Raw genomic sequence first — 12,097 nt, 5'->3', positions numbered from 1 at the left:
CAGATCGTAATCGTGATTAAAATTCGATTAATTGAGCAGCCCTACACACCAAATAATTCACACTCATAATATTTCATCAGTTTCTGGCCTTTGCTGATTATTCACAAATTATTTATTTTTTACAGAGTGCTCTTAAGGTGTATGAACAACTATCTGAAGAGGTGGAAAAACTGAAGGTGGAAAAAAGCGAGACAATAACAGAGTATGTACTGGATCCAGTCTTGGTCATAACAGTACAAATAATGTTTTTTGCTTTGGAATTGTTAGTTTTTATTAATCTTCTTTCATTTTGAAGGGATTTTTTTGTTTGTTTATTTTTGTTTTGTTTTTTGGTAAAGCACTTTGTGACACTGGGTTTGATAAGCGCTACAAAAGTATTATCATTATTATTAATGTTGTTATCATTCTAAAATGCTAACTGGCATTTTCCATTTTCATCAGGAACAAAAAGCTTGAAGACCAGCTAAAAAATGTTAAAGGTACTTTGCATTTGCATGGTGTGATTTGTACCAGGGAAGACTTGTAATTTTAATTGATTGAATTTGTCCTAAATTGTCTTTCTTAGATTTGGCAGACAAACAAACACTTGAAAATGCACAGCTGAAAAGAGAAAAGGCTGTGGTGGAAAACGATTTGCTGATATCCCAGGTAAACTAAAGGAATGCTCTCCAAATGAATTGTTTGACCTTAGTTTAATATCATAATTTACAAAAATGCAGCTAGCATTCACAGTAGCTTTACATAAATCTGCTAAAACTCATAAAAAAATGTCACTTGTTTAGACATCCTTGCAGAAGTCTCAGGTACAAGCAGAGCAAGCTGAAAAACTCATGGATGAAAACGCCAAGATGACAAGCACGTAAGAATTTGCACGAGCTGTTGAAATATATGATTAGTCACAGTTTGAGGTTCTTCTTCTTCTTCTTCTTCTTTTTTTTTTCTTTTTTTTTTGAGCAAAGCTTTTAAAATGAATTGCACTGAAAAAAGGTTCCATGTTGTTTTCTCATCAACAGAAAGGACAGCCTTGAAAGTAAAATCAGAATTCTTGAAGGTATTTAAAATCAAATTTTACTAAATATTTTGTTGCTGTTAATAAGTTCTGAGTCTTTTATGTGTTTGTTTGCTATCTAAGCTGTGATTTCTTTGATATTTTTTTTTAGATTCAGTTTGCCAACAGAAGCATAAAATTTCCCAACTGACCAAAGAGAAGACCATACTAGAGAAAAGTATCAACGATCTACAGGTGCAGTAAAGCCCTTTACAAATGTTATGGAGTAAAATATTTTCTAGTATGATAGACCAGAGTACAGGTTCGACAGCTCTGAGTTTTCAATTTTCATGAACATATACAATACAATACGATACAATACAATTTTATTTATATAGCACATTTAAAAAACCACAGGTATGCCAAAGTGCTTCACAGAATGAGTTAAGAGCAATAATAAATACAAATATAAAGCACAAAATACAAATAAAATATACTAACAGGCGGGTGACATAACTAACCAATAATACACCAGGCATAGTAGGCACCAGTAAAGTCCACACACAATGCTGAAGGTTAAAACATTATAAACATTAACAAAGTGATAAAGATAAGTTCCAGTACACTAAAAATGTGGGTTCTAGGAGACGGGGAAAGCAAGGCTAAACAAATAAGTTTTTAATCGAGATTTAAAAGATTGAATTGAATCAGACGCCCGAATAGCTAGGGGGAGGTTATTCCAGAGGTAGGGTGCGACAGCGGCAAATGCGCGGTCACCTCTGGTCTTGAGCCGAGATCTAGGTCGCACCAGGAGCATATGTCCAATGCCGACCATGATGGTTATCCACATAGCCAAAACTCTGGAGCAGACACAGCTGCATTACTGCATTAGATTACGGCAATATGTCTCTGAAGGTTCTCTGTCATCCAGGTCATCGTGCTGCATTACAGCCACACAGTGGATGGAGACTACATTTTATTCTGAGCTGATTATAAATCAGTGATATAATTGCTGTCTCCATCCTTGTATATGAAAGACTGGATGATTGTAAAAGCGCTCATATTAAGTACAGTGTTCTGTGCTTTGAAATGAATCAGGGTGTTAGTCAGCTGGTTCAGACGCAGCAGGAAAAGGAGAGTCAAAGAGAAATCAAGTTTGCTATAGAAAACCTGCCAGCAGCAGGTTAAGTTCAGTCTGTTACCCTGGTAAGAGTTGAAGTTCACTGGCTTTCTGGATCAGAATACTCAAGTTTGCTAGCTAAGCCTGCTCTCTGGAATAGGATCCGACCATTATCTGTGTATAATTTCGTTTCTGTTTTGTAGGTGAGACTGATGAAACTGGAAAGGGAAAGGAACAAAGGTAAAAATCAACAATGAAAATTATTAACGATAATATTTTCAGCATTAAAGGAAACAATAATATTGTCTGTTTAATTTTTAACAGCATCCATTTCCTGACTTAAAATCTGTTTTTAAACAATATCTGAATTATCTCTCAAGAATATAGGAGCACAACAACTCAAGCAAGTGCGCCTGCAGAGCCTAAAATTGACAAAGGTATGCAGCTGTTTACAGATTTTGTGATTTGAAAAGCTGCGTGCATACACCAACCCCCAAAGCGGCCTGATTTTTACATTGTAATTGCAATTATGTTTTATCGTGTGTTGCAGAAAAGTTCCGGATGTTGCTAGAGAACTTGTGGGCATGTGTAGACCCAGAGCAGGAGTCGTCTGTAAACCAGTTGCACTTTCACGGTATTGTTTGTAACATAACAGCATATACGGTCTTTTCAGTTTGTTTTTCTTTTATTTAACAATTCTACACCTCTACATACACAATATCTTCTTTTAATTTCAGACTCCAGAGTTCCTCCTTCCTCTCCACAAGCCACACTGCACTCTCATTTGAGTAAAATGTCCCCGTTTGGTTCTCCGAAGATCAGTGAACCCCACAGTTTCCACATTCCAGCGAAAGCAACTTGTACGCCATTAAACCAGTCTCCTCGCGCACAGGATGCCATCAAGCACAAAGCATCTCTTCAGTGCTCTGGTGAAAGAAAGCAGGCAGGCACTCCAAAAACGAGCAAGCGATCACCTAAGGCACGCAAAACTGCTGAGTCATCTACGGAGATGGACACATTATCTGTTGAAGAGATTATCAGATTGTTTAAGCCCATGCCTCCCAGTATTTCACCACTTCCAGATTTGGTGAGAATTTGGTTAGATCTAATATGAACGGCTTTTGTTGTTGCTTGTTGATCAAAGTGCTGATTTTCCTGTTTATGACTTTACACGGTGTTCTGTTTACTGCAGTAGTTTAAAGGAAAGTCTTTAATATAATGTGAAAGTTTGTTTTTGAGAAACGTGTGTATGGTCAGACACTAGTTGAAGTCCTTCTTGGTATCTTAAAAGGTTTCAAAGCTGTAGTGGCTGCACATACCTTTTAATTAGAATTGTCATCAGCTGATAAAACCCGTAAGATTAACTATTTAAAATCAAATACCTTTGAAAGATTACTCTTTGATAAACCTTGTTATTCTTAGGTCATGATAAATATAATATCTTTTAAATTACATTCTTGCTTTCTTGTTTCCTTCAGAACACTGAGGTGGAATCCATGAAAATGGAGGTTCGAGAAAATGAAAGTCATTCTAAACCCTGTGAGGACCGGCCTGCTCTTAAACAAGAGCAGACCTTACACATTGCAACCTCACCATCAAGTCAAAGGAGTCCAAAATCAGCTGCACTTCAAATGGAGGAGAATGCAGACTTGTCGGTGGTCGCAGACGAGCGAGAGGGGGAAATTTCCAATGAAAAGGACTTTGAACCAACCAAGTTTGGCGACATTCCTAAAGTTATTGACAAAATCGCTACAGATGTGAGAGGAATACGTCCTCAAAACGACATGCTGATTGAACAGGAGCCATCATCTGCACAGTTATCACCACCATCATCGTCGTTTTCCACATCAAGTTTTACAGGATTGATTGAGGCTGTGCCATTACCTACTGAAAGTACACTTCTATCCTGTAATCCTGGCATCAGTAGAATCTCTAAAAATGAAAATGCCTTAGAAGATGCAAATAGTGATCTCTCAGAGACTGTAACAAGCATGGATGTTGACATGAGCCCTAGTGACATTACTGATAACAAAACAGTTGCTCCTGATGGTGGAGAGTCAGCCCTAATAAGTGACTCTATGGAAGGCATCGTGGCTGCAGCTACACAAAATAGTTCAGACATTGAAAAAAATACTCTGGATTCTTTTAAACTTCAGGACAGTACACGGTCTGGCTGCAAGGACTCTGATATACCTGAACATACTCCAAGTTCATCAGGCAGCAGTGACAGCATCACTGCTGTCTCTAATGAACATCTTGAAGAGAAATTGGAAGTTGATGAAAGCATCAAACTTCTTGGGAAGGAGGATGGGAATGCACAGAGGACTGCAGAAGATGATGTGGCAGCTTTGCCTGCATCATCAACCTGTAATAATATACCTCCACCCCCTACATCTCCGTTGTTAAAGAAGGAAGACGACCAGTCCGGTGCTGATCAGGAATCTGGCCTCGCAAATGTTGAACCTTTTAGAAAAAAGGATGCTGACATAGAAATAGTTACCAGCTTCCAAGAAACAAATACTATAAACTGTGAATCTTTGAAAGAAAGTGCACATTCTCTTTGCAAGCGAGTGAGTCCTTCCTGCCTTTTACCCTCTATAAAGCTGCAGGCTTTGGATAGTCATCCTGGAAAATTGAACGTTGATGTTAACATAGACCACGTCTCAACAAACAAACCAATTCCTTTTCCATATTTGGAGAAAGAATGTGACATTGAAAAAGCTACTGTTGAAGATCTTCCTCAGCACAAAGTACACACCAGTAGTAGTACGTCATTGGAGACGATGCCTGATTCCCCAGAGACAAATACTGTAAACTGTAAAGCTTCAAAAGAAGATAGACATTCTCTTTGCAGGCAGTTGAGTCCCTCATGTCTTTTGCCCACTGTAAAGCTGGCATCTTTGGACACTCAGCCAAACCCAGGAATATTGGATGCTGATGTTCAGACAGAAATTATTTCAACAAACATACAATCGCCTTCTTTCAGTTTAGAGGAACAAGGTGTCACCAAAAGTGCTACTAATGAAGACCAGGCTCAGGATAAAATGAATGGAGGTGATACTACTCCATTAATTCAGAATCCTGCCACAGAAGGAAAAGATAAATCTTTGGACTTGCAAACGGTAGAGCCTGAAAATCTAATAAGAGAGGAAAAAACTACCTCAGGAGAAAGTTCAGCTGAAGCTCAGGCTCCAGAGTGCATAAGCAATGTTCGCGGCGAAATGGGTCCTCCACTTCCTCGTCTCCTTACCCCTTTGAAGACTCCTCCGAAGGCGAACAGATCTATCAACCCAAGGCAGGCTATTGGGAAACTATTATTTCCTTCACCCATGGATGGAATTGAATCTCCTACTTCACCTACTCAGACTAACAGAACACCGAACCGTCATCAGCTGAGTTCTTTATCCACAAACAGCCCACTCCCTCTAAATGGAGTCCCCTCATCACCACTTCAGTTCGGCTCTGCCACGCCTAAACATGCTGTGCCAGTCCCTGGTCGCCTGCCTTTGACAGCAGTGAGTTCTTCTCCTTCATCATCCTCAACGACGCCATCTCAGGAGAATTCCATGAGATTTCTCGACACCATGTATCCAGAGCTCTCTGCCCGGGCTCGTACTCTGAGCATTCTTAGAGGCAATGTCAATCTCAACATTTGCTCATCTGAGGGCAGAACATTACCGACAACCGACAGTCAGAAGTCTAGCTTTAAAACTATAAACTCCACTTCAACGGCCTTCACAAAGACTGAAGTGAGGGGAGAAAAAAGGCCTGCCATTGGTATGCTGCAGCCTAAAAGCAGTAAATGTCTCAGGCTTGATCAGGCTGCTGGTGTGACTCGCAATCAGGTGCTTGCCTCCTCTTCAAAAAGTGGAGATGACACCTCATCAGCCCAGAATCTGACACTAGAACAGCCGAAAACTGAGACAACCTCTTCACCCCTGAAATCTGTAGAACATTCACAGAAAAATCTTATAGTTAACTCTTTAAGGAAAATTGAAGACCAGTGCTTTGATCTGCTGCCTGTGATCCGGAGCCATCTGCATGTTGGTAACCTTCCCAAAAAGCCTGTCTTAAGAGATGAGGAGAAGGAGGTCATCGCTGAAGTTTGCCAGAGCAACTCAGTTAGTAGACTGTTTATTGTTCTTACATTTTTTTATCTTTTAATTTCTGGTTGTAGGATCTACTGGGCTGAAAATAAAACAATCGCACTCTACTGCTACAATGCTTTTTAATAACCCTTTTGTCAGTAAATGTATTACCTCCTTCCTGTTTGTAAATTTTGCCACATACGAGTATGAAGGTAGTTTCATGTCAGCAAAATTAAGCAATTAGTTCACATCTGCCTCTCATCAAAATGTCTGACTAGTAAGAAGGTTCTTTGTGTGTAATTTGACATTTTTCTGTCTCTCTTGGTTTACACTTTAGGCAGATGACATGATTGTGGCCATCCTGAACAAACTGAAAGCTGGGAAAATGGACCTGAGTCGAAACTATGTGCAGGCCCTCTGCAGAGTCTACACTGGGCTCTGTAGGCAGAGGAGAGATGTGGAAAAGGCTCGTGTGCTGGCCTACAGCCTCCTAATAGAAGGTGAGCATTTTATGTTGTTCCATATTTATAAAAGCTTTACACAGCTTTTCTACACTAACATGGTTTTATTTAAAAATAATTCTAATGACAGTTTAAGAGAACTTGTATACGTGATAGCCAATTTGATTTTTGGTGTTGTTTAACTGGAAAACATAGTGACGGCATGGAAAGCTAAAGTTAAAGAACTACCTCTACTCGTTGTGATGTATTACTTAAGCTTATTTGTAGTCAATATTGCTATTGTTTTCTTTATTTCATCCTTTTTGCAGATTTTCCAGATTCTGCGAAGCTGATTTTATTTATGGTGACAACATGGCCCAACCTTCTCACACACACCAGTTCTCTGTCCCAAGCCATTCATGCCGTCACCAAACTAAGAGCATCAGAAGAGCTTCTCAGCTGCCTTTTAGCATTTCTTGGCTGGAACAAGGTATTTTTTGATTACGAGTATGCATTCTTTAAATCAAGTAGTGTGTGCCCTCTTAAACTTATTCTTCCCATATCACTACAGACTCCTCCCTGTGACATTGACGAGCTGATCTCCAGAACACTTTCTGAGATCAGATCGGGATCAAATTTAACCTTCACAAAACACAGTCGGTACGGGGAGGACCTTGGAGCCGAGGCTTGGGAACACGTCTATGCACTGCAACTGCTTTGTACAAACAAGAAGTGGAAGTGGACCTATGATAATTTACTAGGGTATGTTATTTTGTTTTTCTGTCTTGTAGTAATAATAATAATGTGAGGGTTTTGTTTTTTGTTTTTTATGTGACTTGCAAATAAGATGTAAAAAGCCATGTCCAACATGGCTCCTGAAGGCACATAGCTTCTGCTTAACTTGTTCATTTTCTTTGACAGCAAGGAGTTGTGGCCACTGATGAACAGTTGGGTAACACAGCCAAGACAGCAACAACAGCCCATCTCTGATGTGGCTGTTGCTACTGTGCTCAGACTCATAGGTCAGATGTTTCCTAAATTTATTTGGTTATCAAGCTTTAAGCTGGAGGGATTTGTTGGAAATTACATTAAATGAATTAAATTGTTTTTGTAATAGGATGCCTTGGTCAGCTGGGGCTGAAGGAGAAGTGTAATTCTACTGTGGTCACTATTGCCAATGTCATCAATACATTTGGTAGGCACGGACCAACTGAAGGTAGGAAATAATTGCATACTGAAGGGAATACAATGTTTTTGTTAACATGGTATCTCTTTAATTTGTGTAGTGTTGATTTAAGCAAGATTTATATTTCTCTGTCTCAGACATGTTAAAGCACATTTGCCCATCTGTATTTTCTGTGCCATTAAGCACATGCTGATTTGCCGCTAAAAGGAAGGGTTTCATGTAACAGTTCTAATTATATTATGTCACATGTGTGCAGGTGTGCCATGGGAGGTGCAATTAGCAGCCATCTACTGCATCTATGACCTATCTCCATGTAACCCCAAACAAGCCCTGGAAGCTCTTGCAGAATGGAGAGGAGAAATATCTCAAAGTGTCCCTCCTGCTGTCACTAGCTGCATTAACCAGCTAGCCTCTATTTGCAGACAAGCCAACAGCTAAAGTGCACAAATCCACAGACATGACAGTCTGTCCCCTTTTTTTGGAAACAGACGCATAAATTGGCGCTGATTTAAACTTACTGGGTGACTCACAAGCAGTTATAAATTGGTGGTTCTAAAATTTTAAAACGTCCAGCAGACTGCTTTTTTGTTTTAATTTTTTTATGTGCACTTCTACTCTAAAATTATATAAAAATGTTTATATTTCTGAATTTTGTAGCAGTTTTTGTTTTTTAAATTGAAACTTTGCCTGTAGCAAATGTACTGGTATAACTTCTGTTATACTCAGATTAATGCTGTAAAGTACTGTACAGTGTGTATATGTGTGGTGTGGCTGTGTATGTTTTTCTGCTGAAGTTTACAGTTGTAGCATCAGTGTCTGTATTCATGAAAAATAGGATTGCCAAAGTAAATATGTTGTACAGTTAAAAGCTTGAGAGATTATTTAATTGTTTTTTTTTTTGGGAGGGGGGGGGGCGGTTTTCAAATTAAAATGTCCGAATTTGGATCCAAGTTGTGTTCATTTGCTGCAGTCTCTATTAACCTAGGTCTTCTCAGTGATGTGTACATACTTCAAAGCTATTGGGAATGCTGCATACTATCTGATCAACCTGTTATTTTTATAAAACAAATTATCTTGAAACTAAAAAAGTAAAACGTTCACAGTTTGATGAACAGTGAGGTTTATTTTACAAACGTCAGGACTCATTAAAATAGAGTAATACCCGAGGACTACTAAACCACTACAACAATCATGTTTTATCTTACCCGGTGTTCAGATTTATCAAATGTGGAAATTTTGTAAGTGCTGCCATTTCCGGGGCTGCCTATCAAAATAAAATCTACAATCGCTCGATAGCCACATTCATCATAACGTTCAAGCTCATACGAATTAGGACTTCTTTTTTTAACCTCCATGCAATTTGTTATGATAGGAGCAGATAATCGTAGAAGTTTTATAAATCAAAACTATTTTAGTCGTTGATAGTGGGAAATATTTTAATAGAAACAAAAGCATGCTTTGTGCCAAATCTAAGAATAGCAACAACAGAAAGAACGCCTTAACTGGAAATAATGATAATAATAAGTAGCTCGTATTCTTTTCTTTCTTTTTCATTTACTTTTAGTGCGTCAAAATAAAATAATTAAATTTAGTTAAATTTCAAGGGACCAACTTCCGTTCTGTGAGGCCTGTATATTGTTAGCTTTACCGCTCTCTCGGGGCTGAGGGGTGTGTTCAAAGATTTAAATCCCTCAGACATGCGTAGATGCTGAATGCTACTGGGTGCGCCATATTGCTGTTTTACTAGGGTAGTGGAGTTAGCGAAGCCGCTTGGAAAACCAAACCCGTTTCCGGACATGAAACCCTGAGAGGATAATAAGTGAATAAGCGCGGTAGGATTTATTAGTTTGCTTGACTGCAGTGTGTTTCATTTGTTACATTGCTTGCCATTTTAAGAAGAGAAGAGGGGTTCCCGTTAAACTCTGAGTCCAATGGATCCCAGGACCGCTTGGATCCAGCCGGAGCAGAAGGTACCTGCCAGTACCCTGTGGATGCACATTTGGCGAACCCCTCAGGAATTCGGAGCAGGCTCCGGTATCGACAGCCGCCTTCAACACCAACGTAACTTTGCAGCGCAGAGCGCAAACTCCACGGACTCACGCGGTGAGTATTGCAGAAATGTAGCACCGCCACCGATGGTAGTGTTGGGGAACCTGTCGAAGCGAGACGGCAGCGGGGAGAGGGGAAGTGTCCGGAGGAAGGGCTCGTTGTCGCCGTCCTCCTCCTCTTTGGACTCGGAGGCCGAGAGTTCCTCGCCCTCTGGTTCCTGCCTGCACATCGACAATTTGAGCGTTACAGAAGAGGCTAACCAGTTCTTGCACTACGGCAAGCAGGAGTTGAAGAAGAACAGTCTCCGACAGCAATACCCTCTAACCCCTTTTCACACTGTTCAGCAACACTGGCGCAGCATGCCACAATCTACCGACCACACCCCCCCTGGGATAAGAAATCAGCATGGGAACAAGCACCACTATCAGACGCATTCATCCAGCCGCAGGAAGCACCTGAACAGGGCCAACACTTTCCACGGCATCAACCCCCTCCTGTGCTTCGACTCCAATGGACATCATCCAGACTCTAATTGTAGCCCGTGGAAAACCAGGCGCTACAGCCAGGGCATCAATGGGTAAGGAAAAGGAGGGAGGAGGGGGTATGGACAAACTTTTCTTTTATCCAAATGCAGTGTTTCACCATAGATGTGCTTCTGGTTTACACTTTATTTCCGTCTTTTTAGTCTTCACGAAGAGATTATGGACTTCTTCAGCTTCATGTCACCAAAACCAGAAGAAGAGTCAATGAGAAGGGATGTAGTGAACAGAATAGAGGGGATTATCAAAGATTTGTGGCCCACAGTACAGGTGAGTGTCACCAGCATAGATGTTTACCTGTGCACACCTTTTGGACAGGTAACTATGGGGTGGGGGTTTGGATGCTCAGTTTTACATACTTTTGTTTTTGTGATGTGCTGCCAACCCTCTCATAAGCCAAGTATGTTGACTCATGAGTATCAGAGTAGCTTCTTAAAGTTAATCAAGAGACAAGCTGATGTTAGATTCTTGTTAAATTCAGGAGTACTCCTCCCTGCTTCCAGAGTAACACTGAACACACGAGTCAGATATATTTGGAAAAAACTAACCTTTACTCCCACTCTTTGTCTGGCATCCAAATGTTCGGACACATGCTAGAACAGAAGGGATATTTCAACCGTAGGTACTTGTAAGCCTGAGGAAATACAGCGATGACCCCAATCAAGCGTTTTTTACTGCCTTGGTCACAATAAAGGGCATCTTTTTGCCCTGCACTTAACTTTATGAGAATCCAATTTCTTTTTTCTTTGCTTTTGGTGTATTCAGTAATTTTATTTAATTTTTTTTATGGTTATAATTATGCAGCTTGTTTTTGTTTGTGATGCCCTGCATAAATCAGGCCTATGATTTTCATGGTTTCAGCAGTCATTACGTTTGGCACTTTACTACATTTGTGTGTCCTGCTTTATGCAGAAGGCAGTCAGCAGCATAGTTTACGCTATATGTCCAAACAGACTTGGCCAGATGTAATGATTCATTCATATTGCCTGCATTCCCAAAGTAACATTAGTAAATTATTTTCCGTTGTATACTGCCAACAGAGTGCACTCTGTAACAAATGGCTCTTTTTTGGGGGGGGGTGTTCACATTATAAACATTTTGAACTAATCCTGGCCCACAGAAATCCCACTGGGCCTCACTGTGAATTGGATTCTTTTCCTTTCTTTTCTCTGAACATCACTCTGTGTTACTCCTCCTATCCCTGGTGGTGATTTTATTTTATTTTTTTCTTTTCTAGAAACCAGACATTTACAGAGGCAATAGTTTTATTGCACATCTTGACTAATACATAAAATTAGTGTATTTTGACCATACACTGTATGTAGAACAGTAGAAAGCCTGGTCAACAAGCTGGATACATAAACTGTGGATGCAGCACAGATACAGATATCTGCGAATCAGTGCTATGTAAAAGACTCAGAAATATTAGAGTTCTGTTCAAGTAAGACTGGAGTTAAACCTTCTTGGATGTGCTTCCCCACATAGCAGTGCAGCTGGCTTGGCCTTTACTTTTTTACTGAGTTTTATTGTTTTTATTAAGTCAAGAATTGGCCATATTTGCAGAATGGTAGAGCACAAAGTTGTCACCTAATGCTAGCAGGCTTGGATGGCAAGCTGTGTCCAGACTGTATTGTTGCACACTCAGAGACACCTGCTAAGTAATGAATATTTATTTATCCAAATGGCT

General features: G+C 40.0%; 2 protein-coding genes across 2 annotated transcripts in view; both read left to right on the top strand.

Moving 5' to 3' along the window:
- ice1 (KIAA0947-like (H. sapiens)) overlaps positions 1-8,425 on the top strand; it is an 11,713-nt gene extending 3,288 nt beyond the window's left edge. The window contains exons 4-20 of the mRNA XM_013913718.1: positions 126-202; positions 442-479; positions 566-648; positions 783-859; positions 1,014-1,051; positions 1,161-1,243; positions 2,312-2,348; positions 2,489-2,545; positions 2,659-2,742; positions 2,846-3,195; positions 3,587-6,229; positions 6,534-6,696; positions 6,966-7,126; positions 7,208-7,398; positions 7,558-7,658; positions 7,754-7,852; positions 8,079-8,425. Coding sequence (XP_013769172.1) covers positions 126-202; positions 442-479; positions 566-648; positions 783-859; positions 1,014-1,051; positions 1,161-1,243; positions 2,312-2,348; positions 2,489-2,545; positions 2,659-2,742; positions 2,846-3,195; positions 3,587-6,229; positions 6,534-6,696; positions 6,966-7,126; positions 7,208-7,398; positions 7,558-7,658; positions 7,754-7,852; positions 8,079-8,260 — 4,464 coding nt within the window. The 3' untranslated portion in view covers positions 8,261-8,425. The remainder of the gene's footprint in view (positions 1-125; positions 203-441; positions 480-565; positions 649-782; positions 860-1,013; positions 1,052-1,160; positions 1,244-2,311; positions 2,349-2,488; positions 2,546-2,658; positions 2,743-2,845; positions 3,196-3,586; positions 6,230-6,533; positions 6,697-6,965; positions 7,127-7,207; positions 7,399-7,557; positions 7,659-7,753; positions 7,853-8,078) is intronic.
- Positions 8,426-9,546: 1,121 nt separating this feature from the next.
- The window catches only part of LOC102200699 (non-canonical poly(A) RNA polymerase PAPD7-like), a 7,714-nt gene continuing 5,163 nt past the window's right edge, over positions 9,547-12,097 (top strand). The window contains exons 1-2 of the mRNA XM_005744614.1: positions 9,547-10,448; positions 10,557-10,680. Of these exons, the coding sequence (XP_005744671.1) occupies positions 9,754-10,448; positions 10,557-10,680 (819 nt within the window). The 5' untranslated portion in view covers positions 9,547-9,753. The remainder of the gene's footprint in view (positions 10,449-10,556; positions 10,681-12,097) is intronic.

Source organism: Pundamilia nyererei, unplaced genomic scaffold (assembly GCF_000239375.1).
Source record: "Pundamilia nyererei isolate P.nyererei 1_Seehausen unplaced genomic scaffold, PunNye1.0 scaffold00146, whole genome shotgun sequence".
NCBI classification, from domain to species: domain Eukaryota; kingdom Metazoa; phylum Chordata; class Actinopteri; order Cichliformes; family Cichlidae; genus Pundamilia; species Pundamilia nyererei.
This window is presented reverse-complemented; position numbering and strand designations above follow the sequence as displayed.